Below are 21,270 nucleotides of genomic sequence, written 5' to 3'. Positions count from 1 at the left end.
GAACACAGCCAGGGAAGGGGAAAAACCAGCTACTATGGGCAACCTGTGCCAGTGCCTCACCATCCTCACAGGGAAGAATTTTTTCCTAATACCTAATTTTAATTTATTCTCTTTCTTTTAATCTATTCCCCCTTGTCTTGTAACTATACACTCTTGTAAAAAGTCCCTCTCCATTGTTCTTGCAGGCTCCCTTCAGGTACCCCAGAACAGGACACCCCAAAGGCTGAACAAATGCAATTCTCTCTGTCTTTCTTCATAGGAGCAGTGCTCCATCCCTCCTAGATAAATAAGGACAGAATTGAAAGGGGAGCTAAAATAGTTTGCAGGAGTAAATGATTTCTAGGGAAAGAAATCATTCCTAAAAAGTTCCTAACACAGAATTGAGCCCATTTTATCCAGCCCTGTCGCATGTCAGATTCAAGCCTTCACCTGTCAAAGAGTGTCCCCCTACAGCACAGTCTCTACACCTGTTGCACTGACAGAGATTAATAAAATAAATGGAGTCAATCTTTTTCACCTACAGAGCAACCCCACAGACTGTTTCCAAAGAACAAAATCCAGGTAGCTGTCTTACTGGCAGCATTTTTTCCTAGCAATCTGAAGAGTCTAATTGGCTGTCACTCCTGTAAGTGAGTTCAGATTGAAGTGAGGACAAGCGGATTGAGCAAGATTTTGTGAGAGGCCAAAAGCAGTAGTTTAACTTTGATTTGAAATATAAATACCGCCACAGACAGCACTGGTACTTCTGTTTTATCACAATCTCACCTAATGAATGAGCATAAAGCCCAACTCTGCAGAGACAGTGGGAGCTGCTCTCTGAAACTTGTGAAAAGTTGGTGAGATTGTGAAAATCAATGTATAGAACTAAAATCAAGTTCAGAAACCAACCATCAGAAGAGTAATGCAAGCAGAAGAATTCCTTTCTGGATGTTTGCTGGGTTTTGCATGCCTAAAACATTTTCAGAAACAGTAAAATTTCCTCCTTACTAGGACATGGAATTATGCAAAGACTAATTGGAAATGAAGATGTCTGCAGCAGGAATTGTTCTAACAGCATCTTTATTCCAATGGCTTAGACAACCTGTGCAGTTTTATCCAGGGAACTAGAGCCACGGCACAACCCAGACTCCACCAACCTCTCCAACCCTTTCTACCACAGCAGAAGAAGATGAAGCTGCTGCTGGCTGCTGATCCAAGCCATTGTAACTTCTAGGCCAAAGGGAGCTTCTGATTTCAAACCAGCTGGGATGTCAATGAACAACTTGAAACACATAAACCAACCGTGCACAAACAAACAAACCACTAGAAATCCCTGCTCCAATGAGTGGTGATGAGCTTAAGCCTCATTTTCTCTAGAGAACAAGAGACCAGCAACAAGTCAGCTAACAGCAGTGAGATGTTCTCTTACCTTCCATGGCATATTTCATATCCTGGGCAAAAAGACTCCACATCACCTCTGCGCTGATCTTCCCAACTGCAAGCTCCTGAGGAAACCTGAGGGGACATTTGAAAAAGGCTTTGGCATGTGTCAAAGCAAAGGGCTCTTCTTTATTTAAGCTCTGAACTATGCTACAAGCTGAAAAGCTCAACCTTACAGATGCTTCCTTCACCCTAAAGGACTAGGTGAATATTAGAGAAAATGGACTAGACTCTGAGGCATTGATTAAGTAAACCAAAAAATTTGTTTAACTCAAAAAGACAGGTCCTGTATGTCTTTCCTAGAATAGGTCACACAGTCATTCTGGGAGTGTAATCTCTATGTCCTTGCACCTTTTTCTCCTTCCTTTTCCATTTTTTTCTTTCTCCTTTTTGAGGGTTACTAGGCTGATAGGTGACTGCTAATCATGCTAGATCAGTGATGATTAGGTTACAATCCAATTAGTTGTGTGTAATACCTTGCAGGATCTCTGTCTCTCTCTGTCCTGTGGGACTGTGGGAGGGATATCCACAAGTTAAACAGACCCATTTCAGGGTCCTTTGCAATGCTATGCAAACTCCACCCAGTGCAATCTCCCAGTGCTGCATTGAACACCACGTTCCTAAACCACAGTATAAGGCACCACAGCACTACTGTGTGCATTAATGTGCACCCCAGAAATGCTCAACATCAGAAAAAACCAAAAGAACTCTCACCCCAGTTTCAGGTGCCTCCCTGAGCTCAGGATTGTAATAATCAGGGTGTTTGTGCTCGAACGCCATCGTAACTGAACATTTTGAAACTCTTCCATCCCAATCAAAAAGTTATTTATATAGACAGAGACAGATAAGACAGAAAGACAGACAGACAAGATAAGTATTTCTATAAATGCACAAGTGACAGAAGAGACAGAAAGCAGTTTAACAAATAAAGCAGTGCACACACAGACTAGCATCAGCCAAACATAACACAGAGAATTCTTACTGATTCAGGACTGGGGTATAAGAATTCTTGTCCTCTTCTATGATGGAAACTATCAAAGTGATGAGCTTGGGCCAGAAATCAAGATTTCTGATGCTGGGGCCCTGTTCCTCGGCAGGAAGGTCCTGAGTTTTGTTCTGAGAAAGAAGCCATTGGAAAACCAGCATAAAATGTAAGGGCAAAGAAAAAGCTGGCAAATGCAAATCACCATGCAAACTCCAAGCACACCTGTGGACCCTTGTTTCCAAAGAGCTTAAAATTACTGACTGCTGGCAACTTGTCTAATCTAACACAAAACACAGTAACATGCCAAACCATGTTGCTAACTGCTGGCTTCAAATCCAACTAATTCTTGTTTTGTCATCTACCATGCCAGGAGCAGGCCAGGCTCCAGGAGACCTGCTGAGACATCATTTGCCCTAAGCCTATTCCAAATTCTTGCTTTTTAGGCACCTGGTTGGTGACTATATGCCATGTTGTGTGTGCATCACCACATAGAGGCCAGTGGAGGTGCCACGCATTTGAGAAGAGTTTGTGTCTAGAGGCACCTCCTAAATCCAGTTCAGGATACTGGGTGCTGAACACAAGGCAAAATCTCACTGTTTAAGGTTTACATATGCTAGTGACAGTTTCCTTGGTCAGCCTACAGTTGCTATAATTGGCTTTTGCTCGCTCAAAGCTACACCAAACCTTCCCTTCACAAATAACTGCTGAGGCTGGCAAAACACATCATAATTAGTTAGTGTAAAACAATTATCATCCTCCCCTTACTAATTAGTGCTCATTAATTGATTAAAAATTTTGTACATTCAGAAGATAACAAATCACACAACTTTGTTTGTGCTGGCTTTTTGTATCAATTAGTATTCTTGTTACTATCTTAAAAAAAGCAGAAAAATTCAATTTCTGCCTGCTTATCAGCTACTCACAGGATCTGTCTGGTACTCCCGACTGTACAGCTCATGACAGTTGTTGAAAATGTACTCATATGTGGAGTTGAGGCATGCTTTTACACAGTCCTTCACCACCTGGCTAGCTCGGGGTGGACTCTGCAGCTCTTGGACCTGGCAGGGGGATAACAAAGAGAGTCAAACAAAGCAAGGTTCATAAATCAAACAGGGAAAGGACACATCACCATTTTGGAAACCACGCAAGGCTTGGTGGATCTGCTTTCAGCAACTTATGACCTGAAACCACAAATGTGTCACTCTCCACAGGCATAAAGAAGCAGTGACAACACTTGGCTCCCCACAGGACCAATCTGAAGTATAAAAGAGATTTTGATGTGCCAAGGAAGATTCCCTGGAACAGACAGATCATGTGGCTTGATATGTGTATAATCTGAACCAAAGACACAATTTCTGCTGAATTTATAGGACTTTGTTACACAGCCTTCAGGCAATCTTCCCCAGCACTGGAAGAAGCGCAGTTTACATCTGATCTGCAAAGTCTTGCCAAAGACCAAACGTCTGCCTTTAAATACAAAAAAACTTTCATTAAGGACATCTTTCATCACAAGCTTTATTGAATTTTAAAGTAACCAAAATCATTAGGGACATGCCAACTGATATGTCTTCTCCTCTTGCAATAACAGCTGTTTTCATTATTTCATTGTTACACTATTTTAGGAAAATGCTGCAGAAGTACTTTAAGCTAAACAGACAGGCAATCGTCACCCTGCAAATACAACTAAAACCTGACAATTCTGATATTTTCAGTACCTCTAACTTGTTCAGAGGATCTCTATAAATCAAGCTTCCAACACAGACAGACTGTCTGAATGAAACTCTTAAAATAAAGATCTAAATCATCATTTACGCTAGGGCTTAGGAGTAAAATTTTAAGCACTTTGTGAAGTAGCTCAAATTAAACACTTGCTTTGTTTTGATAAAATAAATATTTTTAAGTGGCATGTACTAACCAACAATATTAGGCTGTAATCTTAAAAAAGTTTAGAAGCCAAAAATCAGGACTATAAAGTCATCTCATTACACATTGCTAGGACAATAAACTTAACTATGAAACCAGCACATTAACATTCATAACAATGCTCCTGGATCTCTAATGAGAGATATTATCCCATTTTAGTATCTCATCCTCCACAAGAGGAACTCTAAAATATTTACTAGATAGTGAAAAACCTTCCTAATGTTATTAAAAAAGCAAATTTTCTTCCTAAAACTAGACAATTCCCTTTAGTCTTCCTCCTCCTCATTTTTTCTGATTTTTTGCGAGGGAGGGTAGGAGAGTGTTGTGCCATCTTTATGACTGAAGAATAATAGGGGAAAAGCAATTTACATCTTCATAATGCAAAATACAGAGAAGTAAAGATCAAATGTGGATGTTTATACACGGTCAGCAGATGATTTCTATTTTCCTTTAAGTGTCTAAAGCAAAACAACATGAAAGAATTGTTTGTAAATGGGAAATCAACTCCAGGGGGGAAAAAACTGCAGAGATGCCATTCCCACCCCCACCCCTATCCATACCTTCATCCTGAAAAAAGTGATGCTGGTCAGCAAATCCACTGTAGACTTCAGGTCCTGTAGCCGCTCACGACTGCTAGCTGGGAAGTTATTCTGTTGACAGAAAAGGGAAATCCTGTTTGAAAGCACAGTCAGATCCATGCAAGGCTTCAAGCATGTGCTAAATAAGGAAACTGCCTTGGAAACATTTCCTGCTCAAGAAGCTTGTACCAGTCAAAACAATGCTCAATAAATAAAGCCTTTTTGCTGCAGAAGCTTATCTGTTTGCTTAATTAAATAGCTCCTCACACAAATGTAAAGTGTGTGGATGCCAGGAGACTGACAGCCCTTGGTGGCAGGAATGGTCTCCTTGGCTGTAGAAGGAGCAGACTGGGAGCAGCCTCATCACTGGCAGCCCTGGCCTTTTGCCTAAGGTTATGTGTTTCCTTTCTGCACTCAATGCTCCATTTTTTGGCTTCTCTTCTGAGATGTCAAGGGTTGTGGTGTATTAAACACCTCTCCAGAGAAGTAAACAAGACCAAGAAGAAAAAATGAGTACTACTCCCATAAGATGGTACTGGAACTAGCTAGAATCCTGTGAGATGTCATATGTAAATACATATGCTGAATGCAGCTAGCTTTGCTTCTCAACATGAAACTCTTCTGACCTCAGTGCCCTTTCCAACATTCTCACTGTCTTCTGTGAACCCATGTCCTTTAATAGCATTCATGTTCCTCAGCATATTCTTACATTCAAGCTGATGGGATTGATTTTACTGCAAGTAAAACAAGTTGCATGATAAGACAATATTGATTCAGGAGTAGCAAAGAAAGAAAGTGGAGGGTTTATGGAGCTTGCTGGACTAATGCCAGCATCTGAAACTAATCTCTTCACAATCTGCTGAAGTGGGGGGAACCTCAAACCTGACCATACATCATGATTTGAGTTTGCCAAACCTTAAATAAATAACAACAAGGTGCTCTAAAATATTTCTGTCATAGTAGGGGAGAACAAGTCTATTTTCCTTTTTAGCTGATACCCTGAAGTAGCTGATAAGAGCAATTAAAATTATTTAATACAATCCAACTCAGACTGGAAACTTCTGGGGAAGTATCAGAGATAAGTATAGTTCACGATGCTCAAATTATTTCAGAAGTCTCGAGCAAATGACAATGGAAGAAAAAAACAAAGTTTAAGTTCGATCCATGAGCAAAACAAAACAGTATATTTGAGCAACAAGCTTGTCATGACAATTCCTTAAGACACAAACTATGCCAGAAGTTAGAAATGTAAGAGAAATCCAAATGGTGTGTTTCCACCCTGCCCACCAAAATACCTAAAGGGATTCTGTTTATTCCCACTCACCCTGTACATTGAGAGATCAATCCGAAGTGAATTATGAAGCTGATCCAGAAGCTTTACAAATCGTTCTTTCTGTTGAGCAGAAAGCACTAGTAAATGTTCATGTATAACCACTGTCCAATCCAGTTTCAGAGTAAGGAGAAAGCAGTATGGATACATGGCATTGTGCAAACAGTATTTTCTTTCAATTATTGGATTTACTTTAAAACTGTAATTATTTCTGAAGTCTGTGAAACATCACAATTGTCAGAAAAAACACTCCATTATCACTCTAAAGTAGAGGCAGAACAGAAACCATTCTGACTTTCCATCTGCAATTTACACCAAACATTTCTGTATTTGACAGAAAATACTTATTCAGAGATTAATAAATTACAGGCAGAAATTAGTCTAATTCAGAGCAATAATACAGCTCTATGATGCTATTTAGATAAGTGATAAGTACTACAGGCTTCTTGTGACATAACTTCTTGAGGTCAGGTCTCTCCACTGAATTCTGATTTGGCATTGTGAACACCTCTCAATCTATTAATAAATTTTCAGTCTGATGGGAGGCATGAGTTTTTCCAAATACTTTTCCAGTATGCTCAACTCCACCACAAATAATATACAAAACATTTTAACCATTAAGGGAATAGACTTCTTTTGTACTTTTTTTCTCCTAAAGCAGTTGTGGTTTTTAAAAACAAAGTTCTGAAATAACCAGATCACACAGTATATTTTACCAACAGCACTAACATGCAGAGTTACTATTGTTTGCTCATTCCATGTAATGTGAGCACAAAGAATCAACATCACAATGCATTACACTGATTGATACCTGAAATGTGGGATGATGAAGACAATAAACCCATGCTCTTTGTCTGGTGTAAAAGAGTTCCACTGCTTCAAACTCCTCACAAATTTAATGTTCTTTAAGCAGAACAAGTTATTTACTGAAGGGTGGAAGCACTGTAGCAAATAAAAGAAGTCCAACTGCAACATCACCAAATGCACAAACCTACCCCAAAATTGGAGGCTGCAAAGCGGTCCGAAGCAGACACATTTGTGGAGGCAGTGGTGTGTGCATAGTAAGCATTGATATTGGCAAGTAAGGTGCTCATCACAGCTGGTACACCTGGGCACATGTATTTAGAGGAGAGACATGCAAAATGCCTGCAAAAGGACAGTGATGTAAGTGATTCTGGTGTCTTTTGTGCAGCAGGACTTGACTTCATCCCTTTAATAGACCCCTTCTGCTGGCGGGCACTATGAACAGATGGAAGTTAGGTTTCATCACTTTATAGAACTCCAGCATCTCAGAGTTTTTATTCAGAAAGGTGCCATCTAGACAGCAGCTCAAACCAAAGAGAAATCTCTTCACTGCAGCCATTTCCAGATCATAAAACAGCTTCTCAACCATTTGTTGCTGACAGTATGTGACTTAGTGATGCCCTGGGTCCTGATGCCAATTCCTAGAACCAAACCTGACACAAGGAAATTCACACAATTTGCTGCTGTTTGAGGCAGACACAGATTCTCAGGTGTTATGAGATGGTAGCAGCTGGAAAGCATTAATGGCCAGTGAGAGTACACACTAGTATTTCATGTGCTGCACTGATATGTGTGATTCCTTATGGCTAACCCATTCAGGCTGCAAGAAGTGTGCACATGCAGTTGCATTTTCCCATTCTCATTAAATGCAGAGAACCCTCCTCTAGGAAATCTCAGAATTATGCTAGGAGCATCCAGGCTTGTGAAACTATTAAAAATTTTTTAAAAAATCTGTTAGTCCTAAAAAAATTGGAGCATAAGAGGTCTTATATCAAGGGAAATGGCAAATTCATTTCAAGAGGCAGAAGAGATGGGCCATTTTTATGCAGAAACACTCACTGAGAAATCTAATCTAGTCTGGGAACCACTTTACAAATGTAACTTTCTTCCGGAGGGACTCACAGAATTACAGAACAATTTAGGTTAGATCTTTAAAGGTCATCTAGTCCAACCTCTGCAGTGATCAGGGACCTACTGCTCCAAGCACACCAGACTGCCCAAAATCCCAACAATATGACCTTGAACACTTCCAGGTTAGGTAGGACATGCACCACCTCTCTGGGCAGCCTAGCCTATCCATCCACTGTTTACCACTCTCACTGTAAAAGACTTTGTCCTTTTATCTATACCAAATCTAACCTCTTTAAGTTCAAAACCATGCTTGTTACTTAACATTTATATACCAATTGGTCATTTAGGCACTGGGTAAATATAAGCACATGAAATGAATTCATTTGGCTTTAAAAAGACGAGCTGTGAGGAATGGGGATCTAATCACCCTTGGGAATTTTTTACATTTCTGAGCAGCCTAGTCCAACTTCCAAGGTAGCCTTGCTATAAGCTGTGATTAGACCTCCAGAGAAACCTGCAAATTCTTTTCTATTTTCTATTAAATCAACAGGCAGAAAAGCTGCTTGCAAGGTGACATATGAACAGCTCATAACTCATCTAAGGACCCATAACCCAAAACTTTTAGCTTCTAATATGAAAAAGTTCACTTTTGTCTGCTATATTTTATTTACATTTGAAATAAGAAATGAGCTAAGCATAGCAATACTAGTCTTTAAGAGGAAAACTGGCTAATCCCAAATCCAAGTACAAGTATAGTGACAAGGAAAATGTTCTTCGAAGATACAGAACTGCATTAACCTAACTCCAAAGACGACAAATCAGTGGCACCATTACTCAAACCTTCTGGAAGTGCTTTCAGCAGTACTGGGAAATCAGTCACTTCAAAGAACTGTAACATTTGCCACAACAAACAAAGAGGACAAATGCTTCCACAAAACCTCATCCCTTCTCATATCAGAAACCTTCAGCGGGAACCTTGAGCAACACCTTTTTAACACAAGAGCTCTCAAAGAGAGATTCAAGAGTCTGAAAACAGAAATGGCAGACAATCATTTTTACACTTTGAGGACATCAGTGATTCAAAGACAGGAAGTCTCTTCCCATTCACAGTAAACCCCATAAGGAGCAGCTGCTGCTGCCAAGCATTCCATTATCAATACACTTCATCTGCTAAACAGTGAGAGTTACATCAATCAGTCACACCAATTATCTGCACTAAGAAACACAGGAAATGTATCTTACGTCATGGCCTGGTATATTGACTCAATGCCATAACGCATTGCAAATTCATCCACGATCTCTTGGGCTGTCTCATCAAAATACACCTTCCATGCATCATCTCCTTTGGCATCAGGGATCTTCACCACCCCATTCCCTTGTACGTCTGTGAGATGGTGAAAGAGATTCTGAAAAACAAAACAAGAACAAGTTTCTATGTGAGGCTGCTACAGCTGCTCAATAAGATTCATGAAGAGTGTGGAACTGCTGATGGGGTGTCACTACCAGAAATGTCTTGTTTCTCCTCCTCTTTTTTCACCCCTGCCCACTCTGTATTTTCTGCTTTTATCTTCTTTTCTTCTTAAACGAATCTCACAGCTGAATTTTTCATGTGCATACCTACAACTTTACCCAGCAGACGATGTGAATGATGCAGGAGAGTGCTTCAGTGCACTGAAACTTACACTAATTAGTTTTCTGGAAACCTACGCCTTTCTGCCCTCATCATGAAAATGCCTTAATATGGACAAGCTATTTAAACTAGCTGATGTTACAGCTCTGTAATTGTTATTATACAGAACAATCCAAACAAATTTATTTATTTTCCTGAAAAGCATACCCTTAAGGTCACCCCTAACAACTAAACATTGGTATTACTATTCAACATAACCTTTCACTTTATCAAACACTGCAAAAGTTTTCAGCTATCATTGCTATGCAGAAATTACATATTCAGCTCAGTGGGCTTCTCAGTAATCTTCAAATTCATGTCACTTACAGATTCATCAGCCTTTCAGTGAGTGGCTCCCTTCAGTAAGCAATACAAAAGTCTAATGATCTCATTAGTAGCTAGAGGACTTTGCTTTACAGTACTATTCTTCCTGATTATATTATTCTTGCTGTAAAACATCTCCATTTTAGAATAAAAAAAAAGAAAAAAGTGATAGTTAAAAATATACCTATTTGCAAAAAAAAAGAGCAGCAAGTGATCATGCACATTCAAAGCACAAAACCAAAACAGCTTACCAAATAGTAGCCATCACTGAAATGAAAAATACAACACAGCCTACTAAAGAAAGCCTACTTTCTGAGCTTCATATTAATCTTTCAGAGAATAAGGCCAGAAGACACCATAGAGCTCCTCCAGCTCAATGGTTGGATAAATATGCTGTTCCTGTAGATGAACATTCCTCTCTGTGATACAACTGTCCTTTTCTCTGTGTAAGAAGAATTTGCTTAACCCTCACTGACCTCAGGATACTCTTGTATACAGGGCTCTGGCTACTCTTCCTTATTCAGGCACTTTTGAGACTGACCCTACTGCCTGCCTTTTCTTTGACACAGACAGACTGGGCATCTCTCCAAGACAGGGTTTTCCCTTTAGTCTTTCTCACAAGTCATCTTTGGATTTCTCCCAACTTCTGCAGCACTGCCTGTCTAGCTCAGTTAGTCCTGAGACAGGTCAGCACCCAGAAACCTCAGCTTAATGTTCTGTTCCTCAACAGTTGTTCATAACTACACACCACTGCAGCAGCACATAAGAATTTATACTGTCAATATCTCCATCACTCAACAGCCCAAGACAGAGACTCTCTCCTCAATCAGAATTTACTCATAATGCATTTTAGTATGTTTCCTCTAAAGAAAGACAGAGCTACAGTACATGTTGAAAACATCACTCAAGTAAATTCACAGGTCTCTCCACCTTAAACTCATCATGGGCTCTGAGTGGAATCAAAGCCTGATCTCTGACAGTAGCACAGCTGTGACAGTGGGACACAATGAGCCAGCCAGTCTCCAGTGTCAGGGAGACAGCTTAAAGCTGCCTTTGCCTCCCTGACAAATGTGGGTTTGATGATTCAGTAAATTACCAATCATGCATGGCAGGAAAAAGAAGTCTCACCTAGGGCAAGGAGGAATATTTCAAGGAAATGAAGGTCAGAAAATTGCTTTTTCAATAATCAGAATTAACACATATTCACACTTCTTACCTCATGAAGGCAAGTGTACTGAACATGATATGGAGCTACTTTCTCCTCGCCTTTGATCTCCACACTGATTTGCAGACGAATAGCCCCAGACACCGCAGACTTATCTGTTCGCTTCTCTAGAAGGCAAAAACCATCAGCAATTATATACATTGTTCATGTTCAGAGCACAGCCATCTCAGGGTGACAACACTGGCAAAAGAAACTGCTGGAACCTTGGGCTGAGACACCACAGACAAAACTTTCTCTTTTCTTGCAAAACATTGAATAACACTAAGTAGACATCAGCACAACAACTGCCATGATATACCCTCAATATGACACATCTAATTAGAACATGCGCATCTTTAGACATAAGACAGTCTTTCTGCCAGCAAATGTGCTACAGGGTCTTGGATTCAGTCAGCTAAACTAGAACCACTAAGGACAGACTCCTTTTCTGAGAATAGGGCTGACTGATATAGAATTTGTCCCTAACTTCACCATAGCCATGAACTCCTGGGAACTGCTGGAAGAAGATTTTGGATCTCCTAGGAGATGACAGGTCCAGTGCCTGTCAGCTCAGCACCATATGGTTGCTTGCTGGTACTTTCTACAACAGTCACTGGAAAATGTCTCAACAACTTGCCAGCTCAGTGCAGTGCACCTGAAGTTCTTATAGACTGGTAAAATGCTTGTGTTGGCATCTAAAAAAACAGAACACAGGACAGCATGTCTCCAGCAGAGGCGGAATAGAGTTTTGCTCCAAGCATTTCTTCCATAGTATTTTTAAATAGCTGACAGAGAAAAAACATCAACCTTCTGGCACACTGCACTCCATTTTAACTGGGATCAGCTTTGCAGCTGCTCTGCAGCAGCATCATATGCCCTTGAAACCATGTAAACCTTTTTCTCCTTTCTTGTAAATTGTCTACATGCATCCAAGTGCTCTCAAACATTCCCAAATCAACACATAACACATTTTCAGTCCCTGTGAGAACCCCGGCCTTGCTCTGGGGTCTCATATGGTGGTGAAATTCCTCCTCCAACCTGTGCTTCCAAAGAAAAACTCTGCAGGCTTTAGCTGTTCGGTCTCAAGGCAGTTTATTGCTAGTTATCTAACAGATTATGTTCTTGGACTGCAGCTATTTGATCAGTGGCCTGGGTAGAGGCACACACACCCCCTGACATCCTCTCTATCTGCTGTCTTCTTCGTCTCTCCCCCCGCCCAGGGCTGCTGCTATCTTTTATAAGATATATTATGTATAACATGTTTACAATTATTCCCCAGTATCTACTACCTACGTTGCCAAGTGTTTTTCTACTCTAAACCAATCTGTGAGTGCCAACATCACCAGGAACATGGAGGTAAGGAAAAAGAAGGACGAAGAACAGGATCAGCCCACTTTCCTCCATCTTAGAACTTCTGACCCCCATGTACAAAGTGAAAACCCCCCTGTACATGTGTTAAAACCCCCCTGCACAATACTAAAAAAATTTCCCCTCTACTTTGTAATTATTTATACTATACTATCTAACCTTTTGTGACTGCTTGTTCCACCTCCAAAGTTGGTAATTCATTCCATGGCTCAAACTCAAAATCACAGCTGTTTTTCAGCTGTCTGCCAGGGTCTAGAATGCTTCTGACCAAGGCCTGGAACCTCTAAAAATGTCTGAGAGGCATTTTGAGTTCCCACAAGTCCCAAAGACCTGCTCACCAAGGTTGTACCACACATCCATTTCTCCGCTCAGAGTGCGAACTTCAATGATTGTTTGCCCCAGAAAATCATCTGACTCGCGTTTCAGCCTCTGCTTGACACGAGACTTAATGTCATCATCTTCATCCCACACTCGCACCTTGATCCGGTCAGAGGAATTATGGCACTCACTGCAAACAACAGAAAATGTAATTTTAAGAGTGTGCAATGCAGCCAACATTTATTTGCTACATTCTCTGTACTCCTCTTGACCCACTCCTCCAGCATCAGAGAGACTTATTAGCAAAGTGTAAATACTGTGTATTTATTCAAAAGTGCAGTGTCTGATGTGAACCACACAACTTGGTGCATTCTAAATGCTCCTGTGACATAGCAGATGCTCCAAATACATGCTGAATGACCACCGTGTCCCCGCCTCAGCCACCAGCTTCTGACTCCTCAGGCAGCTGTGACTCTGCTGCTTGTCCTCACTGTCAGCAGCAACTCACAGAACTTGGAAATTCTCTTCACAGCTGTCAGTTTTGCTGTGAAGCCCACAGAAGCCTGGGGAAAGCTAGGCTAGTTAATGCCAGCATGCACCCCCGCCAAAAATGACAATCATCATCTAACTGGTTTCAGCAGCTCTCTCCATCAATGACCTCCTGTTCAGCTGTAGTCTGTAAGGGATACCTGTCTTTAAGCAGTTTCTAGGTTAGCACAGTGAAGACCTGTGATGAACACCCTTTGTGCTGGCTTCTAAACAAGGAAAAATAGCTCAGGTAGATGTAGATGTCTTTCTTCAAGTCACAAAGCAGTAGTGTATCAATGTATAATACAATCAGATGATACACCACACTGCCTGAGGGGAACAGGTTTGATACAGTAGTTAAAGCATTGTTATTTAATTACTAGAATTGATTCTGCCTATTATTCACAGCTTAGACTGATACTTTGTGCTCTGGGCAGATCGATAAAAACATTTCCATTAAAAGAAGCAGTTTACTGTTTGATGAATCAGCACCCCACCAGTTCAATGCACACAAAGGATTTACAGACTCTCCCCCTTTTTCAGGTGTTTCAGATACCTTTTGTATATCAAAACAGGCTCTTGGATGTCAGAAGTGGGTAGAACCGTATCATAACAGCTCTGCTCATTTACAGGGCATGCAATAAAGCAATTTGAATGCTCACATGAGACCATGACAAGGGTGATTACTCACCATAACCACTACAAATGTCTAGCCTCAAGCAAATAAAACCTATGAAAACAGGCAACTGCTGCTGAAGGCCTGTTTTCCAGCCTTTTTAACATTAACATGCTGCATCTGTTGCTAAGCAACAGGGAGAAAGAAGAAATGGGTCAGAAGAGCTCTGCTAAGCCTGGTCAATAGGATGTGGCAGTGGCTGGTTATGAGCATGCTCTCTGCCAAGAAACCATTTGGGCTTTTACTGCCACCATTGTGATTTAGGACAACTTTTAACAGATATCCATGCAGCTCCTACAGATTTTTCCAGTAGAGGGGAATAGCTGGGAATTATATGGACAAGGTTAGAGGCAATTCCATGAAGCTCAGATGACAGGCAGACATAACACTGCTACCTGCCTTTCCTGTGCAATCAAAGCTGTATTTAGAGTTCAGAATAAAAAAGGTTCAATTTTTGTCTCTCATCTTCATTCTCCTCTCCCTCCTCCTTTACTTCAAGAATGTCTTCCCATCAAAACCATGTAAACAAGTGTTCACAAGCAGGGAATGGCTGGAATTGCTGTTCTTTGTAGCTCTCAAATTTATCAGTTTTGCCATGTCTACCAGCAATACAGCCTAAGCATGAAAAAGTAATCCTCTCTTCCTGACACAGTGCACCACTGTACAGTCTGGGCAGTATTGTAGAGGCTCAGTGTTCAGAAATGCACGGGTGCCTCAAAATACAAGTGGGACACAGAGCTATTTTCTAAGCATCTGTAAGTTAACTCCTGACTTCTCCAGACATTACCTTCTGGCTGACAGCTCTTGTCTAGGATCACTATGGTCTTTTTTCTTTCCTTACAGTGGTCTTTCCTTAAGGAAAACGTTCACTGTTCAAACCTACATCTAACTTAAGCAGTCTCACATGCAACATCCCCTGCTCCTGAGGTGGCTGGTTATCATCCTTCACTCAAAGACAGCAGCATAACTCTGCAGCATCCTACAGGAAGCCTTCCAATAGCATTTACTGAGCTACTAAAGCTTCTATTTTACCACACCTTTCCTTGTTGTTTTTAAGAAACTGTTCACCTTGCTTTCTCTGTGCTGGTCCCATGCCAGAGTGTGAGCTTTATCACTTGCTTACTGCAGCTGAAAGCCTTGAGTTGGTAGCTTAATATCAAACATGTATGTCTATAGAACCATAGTCCTTGATTTGGTGAAGCAACATAGTTGTGTCAAAACCAGTTCACTTTTCAGTGAGCACCCCAAACAGAATCAGGAACATTGGAAGACTTGGGCTTGCTGATGGATGAGAATTTTCTAATTAATGACAATTCCGTAAGACTGTGGTTAACAAGCTCGGCTGCTAGAAGCTCTCCTCATCATTAATACAGAAACTGGCACATTTCTCAAGATGCCTACCCCACTTCTTATTACATTTTTATGAAGCTTGATTTCACTGCGGGCACACATATGTCTGTCCACCCTCCTACAGCTGAGCTGTCACAGCTTTTCCCAAGAGGATGCAGAGAAAATAAACACTCTGCAAGCACACCAAAAGGAAGAAATTACCAAATACTTTCAGGTCCATTTCAAAGATCAAAAGACTGGAAACCAAGTTTGCTATGTACATGGCTCAAACCCTTTTTTTTATCCATATTGTTCAGAGTGGTGTCATTTTTATAAAAGCACTTACTTTTACACTTCAAGCTACCAAATGAAGTAACATTTTCCAGAAACAGCATATAAAATCTAAAAGAAAAATTAAAATAATTTTTTTTTTTCCATTAAGATTTTCTGCTTCAAGCCAGTCATTGCTGCACTGGAAGCAGCTGAGTCTGACTTGCTTACTATCCCACTCTCTACCTCCATGTATTTTGCCACATTCCCCTTTAGTCTTACACAGCACTGAAGCCCCAGCACCCACACACGTCCCCTGCACTGTCAATATTTGGGTCTCTTCCCATGCCCAGCTGAGGGGAAGCACAAGAGCACACAAAGCTGTGGTTAATTCTGGTCTGCTCACACTGTGACATGCCCACACACACAGTAATTAGTACATTGGTGGCTAAACAGAACAAGCAACTGTTGAATTTACACTATAGTTCCTCCCACAATGAAGTTAGTAATTTGTATCCCTCTAATGTAGCTCCAACTTCTGAAAAAAAAATTGTAGGAAATTATTCTTAGTTCTGATATCTCTGCCACTCTGTAAAGGCTGGGACAGATGGGCTTGGATGATGTCAGGAGTCTGGGACAGGTCTTTGACCATGCTTCATCTCCTTCAAAATGTGGAGAGAAAGAAAAAGAAGTGCCAAAAAATGACCAGAATGCTACTTCTGAACCAAGATTCATTCTTCAAAACAAAAACCCCATTTGTGCTGAATTTGCTAATTTTACCCTGTAGGCTAATAGGCTAATAAATATAAAACACAACACGTAGATTTACACAAGATCAGACAAGGAAAGTAAAAGACTAGAGGAAGCAACAACATTTTTCAGATTTTAACGTAGGTCAGTCAAGGCCAGAATTAAGTTATTTTATTTCTGGGTTGTTTTTTGGGTTTTTTAGTTTTTGGTTTTGGGGTTTTTTTGTTGTTGTTTTGTTTTCTGTTTGTTTTGTTTTTTGTTTTAATTTGTGTTGAACAAAAATATTTATGGCTCAAGAAGTCTAGTGTGTTCATATTCTGTAAGCAGTGTCCTTCCTGCTGGCACAGTTCTGAAGAAGGGCCTGTAAAGTTCCACAGCCCAGTGCAAGGGACATTTCATACAATGGTAGAGAAAGAAAAAGAAAAAGTGCAGAGCTGCTTGCAGAAATAATGGATGAGAGTACTGGAGGTGGGAAAACGCAAAGGAGAGAACAGATCAGCAAGATTTTAGGACCTGTGATCATTTGAAGAGTACAGTTCTGTTTCTGAGAAGCAAGCCTAAAAAAAGGTAGTGATTTTGTGGAAAATGAGAAAGGAAGGAGTAGTCATAGCAACCAGTATGTGAAAGACCAGTAAAAAGTTGCAAAAACATACAGAGGAGGAGCAGAAAAACAGTTGTTTTGGGAAACACTACAGCTGAAAAAGCAGGAGGATTCGAATGTGGTTCAAATGAAGTGTCAAAGCATTGCAGGGTCCAATTGGCAGCTCAGCTGTGGCCAACTGCAGTGAGAAAGGAGACAAAAAACTTCTCAGAAGAGGCTCGTTTTTAAATTATGACGACTCCTCTTTTAGGGAGAAAAAAAAGGACAGTGGAGAAAACACCTAAGGCAAAATCAGAGTAGAAAGAGAACGAAGGAAAATCCTTAGTACTTTTTAAGTTAAGCATGACAATACAGTAATCTGCCCTGAAAGCCCATTGTTGCTGTCTAAGAGCAAAGAATCTTCATTTCTTACTAGCACGAACCTCTTTTCTTAGGAGAACAAGTACAATCATTTGCTGTTATCCAGTGTTACAACACCAACTGACAAATTAATGGTGCAGCTCTTCTAACTACAAAAAATAGATAAAATGATTCTGCATTTTACACCACTAGCTACATTAACTCAGCTTTCCAACTGGTGCTTGCCACAAGGCATCAGGTCTGCATTCAGATTTAAGTCTCATATTGGTAACTGAGCAGGGAAAAAAGTGAGATTTTATCAGAGTGTCAGTTTCAGTATCTGCAGTACCTGGAGATTAAAGAAAGCCAGACAAACTGGATGGCCTCTGCCACACAGTGAAGGGAGTCTGAGGGGGGAGAGTTACAATGGTTATATAAACACAGTGATCTCAGAAGGGGAAGTCTAAAATACAGCTCTGGAGCAGCACATGTAATCACAGAGACAACTGAAAGAGCTGAGCTTGACAACTCGCTAGAAGAAAAATTATGGGACCAAACAGAAGCCATTGGGAAACTAGCCAGTGATTAGTTGAGAGTAGCACCATTCCCAAAGGATTAAGAGGTATGTATATCATCTAGGCTCTGAACATCCCAGTAAAATATTTGCTGTCTGCAAACACGAGGCCCTGCATTCATTTTAACTCGGTTATTCTTCTGCAGTGAGAAAGAATAAACATGCCTCTTGCAACCTGTTCAGAGACAATGTAATCTGTTCCAGGCAATGATTTCACACCCACCATTCAAAGCTTCAAACACAGCTGCACTCAGATCATACAATTTCAAGGGGATATTACTGTAAAATGAACATGTAATTTGGCATCTATGCCAGAAAGAACAGTAACATTTAGTGCTCACAGTCTTGAAAGACTATGGCATTCCCTGAACAAAAGGTATGGACAAGCAGCCTCCAAACAACCCCAGAGCTCTCCCTTTAAAACTGGAATTGCCCTGTGGTCAGCTTTATACTCCTAAGCACTGTCTCCTATTGTAACCTATGCAAAATTATGCTCAGTTTCAGCCTTTACAGAAAAAAAAATATTCCAGGAACCCTGTAATTTCCACTGACAGTCTAAAACATGTCTAAATGGGGAATTACTGTCTTGTTTTAATTGCACTAAATCTGGCAAAAAATAGCTTCCTTCTAATACTACTGGACTGCTTTCTAAGGAAACAAGAGTTATGCAGACTTGTTATAAAAGCTTCTATGTTCCAACAGGTTTTGTAAAAAAAACCAGCTAGATGGAGAAGAAAAACCCATACCAGCTGCTGTCCCTGGAAAGCCTGCAGCCAGCTGGCTCTCAAGGACCAACCACTACAGACAACTCAGAATCCAGCTGCAGGTAGGACACATGCTGCCTTCTGTCCAGCCAGAGCTAAGGGCAAGGGAAGGGAGCTGAGGACATGGGGAGAAAAGTACACAGCAAATGGAGGAGGACATCTATAAGCCTACTCATCACCACTAGAGGAAAGAAACTGGGATTTACTGCAGGAGAGAAGGGGATGTAATTCCAAGGGAAGCAGAATTTCCTGAGAACATTATGCTACAGCAGTGGCTGAGTCCCCTACCAAGCTTCCTGCTGCCAAGCATCACATATGCAGAGTTTGCATCAAGCCTGCAACACTTTGAACAGAGCAGAAAAATCAACACCTTATGTTTTCAAAGATCTTCAAACACTGATGAAATATATAAAAACTTCTCCATAACAACCTATTTCCTAAAGCTATAGATGTAAATATACAAAGAGAAAATTTTCAGAAAGAAACAGACTGCAAATCGCTTGCTCAGGCAACATGAATACACTGCGAGAACTGGTGATTAATCAAAGCAGATGCCTACAGTTACACAGGCTAGTAATGACCTAAAAAGCACTTATAATGGAAACCCAAAGCATTTTCAACTCTGCCTTTTCTAAAATATGATTCTAAATCTGGACTTTAGAATTGGGTCAAACCTACCACATTATTTTTTTCTGAAAATACATGGAAAACGAACAAAGCCATTTTTAGGGAGAGATATTTAAGTCAATCACTGTAAATAAGCCCACATCCCTCTTATTTAAAATACGAGATGTAAAAATTTTCAAACCTATTTAAGCTGCCTTTAATAAACTTTACTGAGCTTGCAGAAAGAATTGTATCACTCCTTTGTACAATGTGTGCCTTTATTCATGACATGGTTATAATAAAAATGTTATAATTCTAATGACTGATGCCCACAGATTTCTGGCTCTACACTGAACATTTGAAAACACACTGGAATTGTGATGACATGGAAAGCACTAGGCACCTAATGAACATCAGCTACAAACAAGTTCACCAAGCCAGCACTACTGACACACACAGTAGTAGCAGACCTGACCTCTACTTATACATCCTGATCCCTTTTAATTATTTAACCATTTTGAACATCAAAGTGTTCATATATCTATTGCAAGGCTTCCAGTAACTACCAGCACACCTTGCTCTCACTACAAGAAATTAACCTCATTTCAAGAATCAAAGACATCTCCCCATCCAACCCTTTAAAATTTGACAATCTCTTGATTGACCTGACAATCTCTTCTAAAAAAGCCTGGTATGTAATAGGTATTTTGGGCCTGAATGTCTTGATTTAAATTTCCATTTGATTATGGGTTAGGAAATTTTAGAACCTGAAGAGCTGTAAGCTGAAAAAATATCCATAAATGCAAAATAGAAACAGGGGTGTGTAGAAAAACAGTGCTGCACACACTTCTAAATTACTCTCTCCTCATCCGGCAGAATGCAAGCTTTGACATCTACTAATGAAACAGCATACTGATTGCAGCACTGAATGCTCTCCAGCCATCAGTGTGGAAACTGCGCTTCTTCCCTTCATCTCCTCCTGCTTTTCCAAGGCAAGGAAGGCAACCACCACAGGCAAGACAGAAAGCAGCATCAACTCTAATGCCCAAGAGCATGTTATCTGCCGAATCACAGACATGGCGATTAAGTCTAAAGAGTGTCACCGTTAAAACAGTGACATTTATCACACTCTGCTATCTATCTTTAAACTCAGTATTTGCTGAAGCTCCTAAAATTAGAAGGGAGCATGCTGCAAATACCATGGTAACTACTTGGCATGGTAAATTAAGGTCCTTAAGGCTCCTACATAGACTTGCTGCTATTGTGACTAGAGTTATCCAAATGGTACCTAAGCATTCTTACTACTTAGCAGAAATGATACCTTGGATTAAAATATGAATAAAGTCAGGGGCTTACTCACTCAAAACAGCAGTAGATTTTTCTGACATTATTAAGTAGCTCAAAATTGCTTAAAAATAATTTTATTTCTACTGTACATTGTAAAGACAAAGCAGGACTCATATGAAACTGATTTTAAAATGCAAACAAATTGCACTTTACAGAGAGATCTCCCCCACAGCAGTTAAGGAAAGAACAGGGTGGAAATTAAAGGAAGGAGAGAGACAGTACAATGGAAGACCTTACACATTAAAAGAAACAAAGATTGTTGATGTTGAATGAGATCACCCAAAATCTTCAGAAAACAGTTATTGGATTTCATGTCTCCATTTTGGTTTTTAACATCTTCAATGACAAATTGAGGGTACAGATTACTTATTCAAGAAAAGAAGGATGGAACAATTGTGCCTCCAGACTTTGCTTTCAATTCAGACCTCAATACATCATTGGTCATCTTGGAAGCTCTCTCTCACAACAATAACTCCTTTGAGTTATTGTTAAA

At 40.3% G+C, this 21,270-nt stretch overlaps 1 protein-coding gene across 14 annotated transcripts in view; it reads right to left on the bottom strand.

The window, feature by feature from the left end:
• The window catches only part of UNC13B (unc-13 homolog B), a 206,414-nt gene that overhangs the window by 46,952 nt on the left and 138,192 nt on the right, over positions 1 to 21,270 (bottom strand). For all 14 annotated transcript variants that reach the window (XM_085566067.1, XM_077790533.2, XM_021554690.3 and 11 more), the window contains 9 exons: positions 13,014 to 13,183; positions 11,320 to 11,435; positions 9,353 to 9,516; positions 7,231 to 7,381; positions 6,230 to 6,298; positions 4,888 to 4,977; positions 3,328 to 3,462; positions 2,402 to 2,535; positions 1,409 to 1,494 (listed from right to left, as the gene is read on the bottom strand). In XM_085566067.1, the coding sequence (XP_085422193.1) occupies positions 1,409 to 1,494; positions 2,402 to 2,535; positions 3,328 to 3,462; positions 4,888 to 4,977; positions 6,230 to 6,298; positions 7,231 to 7,381; positions 9,353 to 9,516; positions 11,320 to 11,435; positions 13,014 to 13,183 (1,115 nt within the window). The remainder of the gene's footprint in view (positions 1 to 1,408; positions 1,495 to 2,401; positions 2,536 to 3,327; positions 3,463 to 4,887; positions 4,978 to 6,229; positions 6,299 to 7,230; positions 7,382 to 9,352; positions 9,517 to 11,319; positions 11,436 to 13,013; positions 13,184 to 21,270) is intronic.

This window comes from Lonchura striata, chromosome Z (assembly GCF_050655825.1).
Source record: "Lonchura striata isolate lonStrDom1 chromosome Z, ASM5065582v1, whole genome shotgun sequence".
In the NCBI taxonomy this organism is placed as follows: domain Eukaryota; kingdom Metazoa; phylum Chordata; class Aves; order Passeriformes; family Estrildidae; genus Lonchura; species Lonchura striata.
Note: the sequence above shows the minus strand (reverse complement) of the source record. Positions and strands in the feature narration are given on the sequence as shown.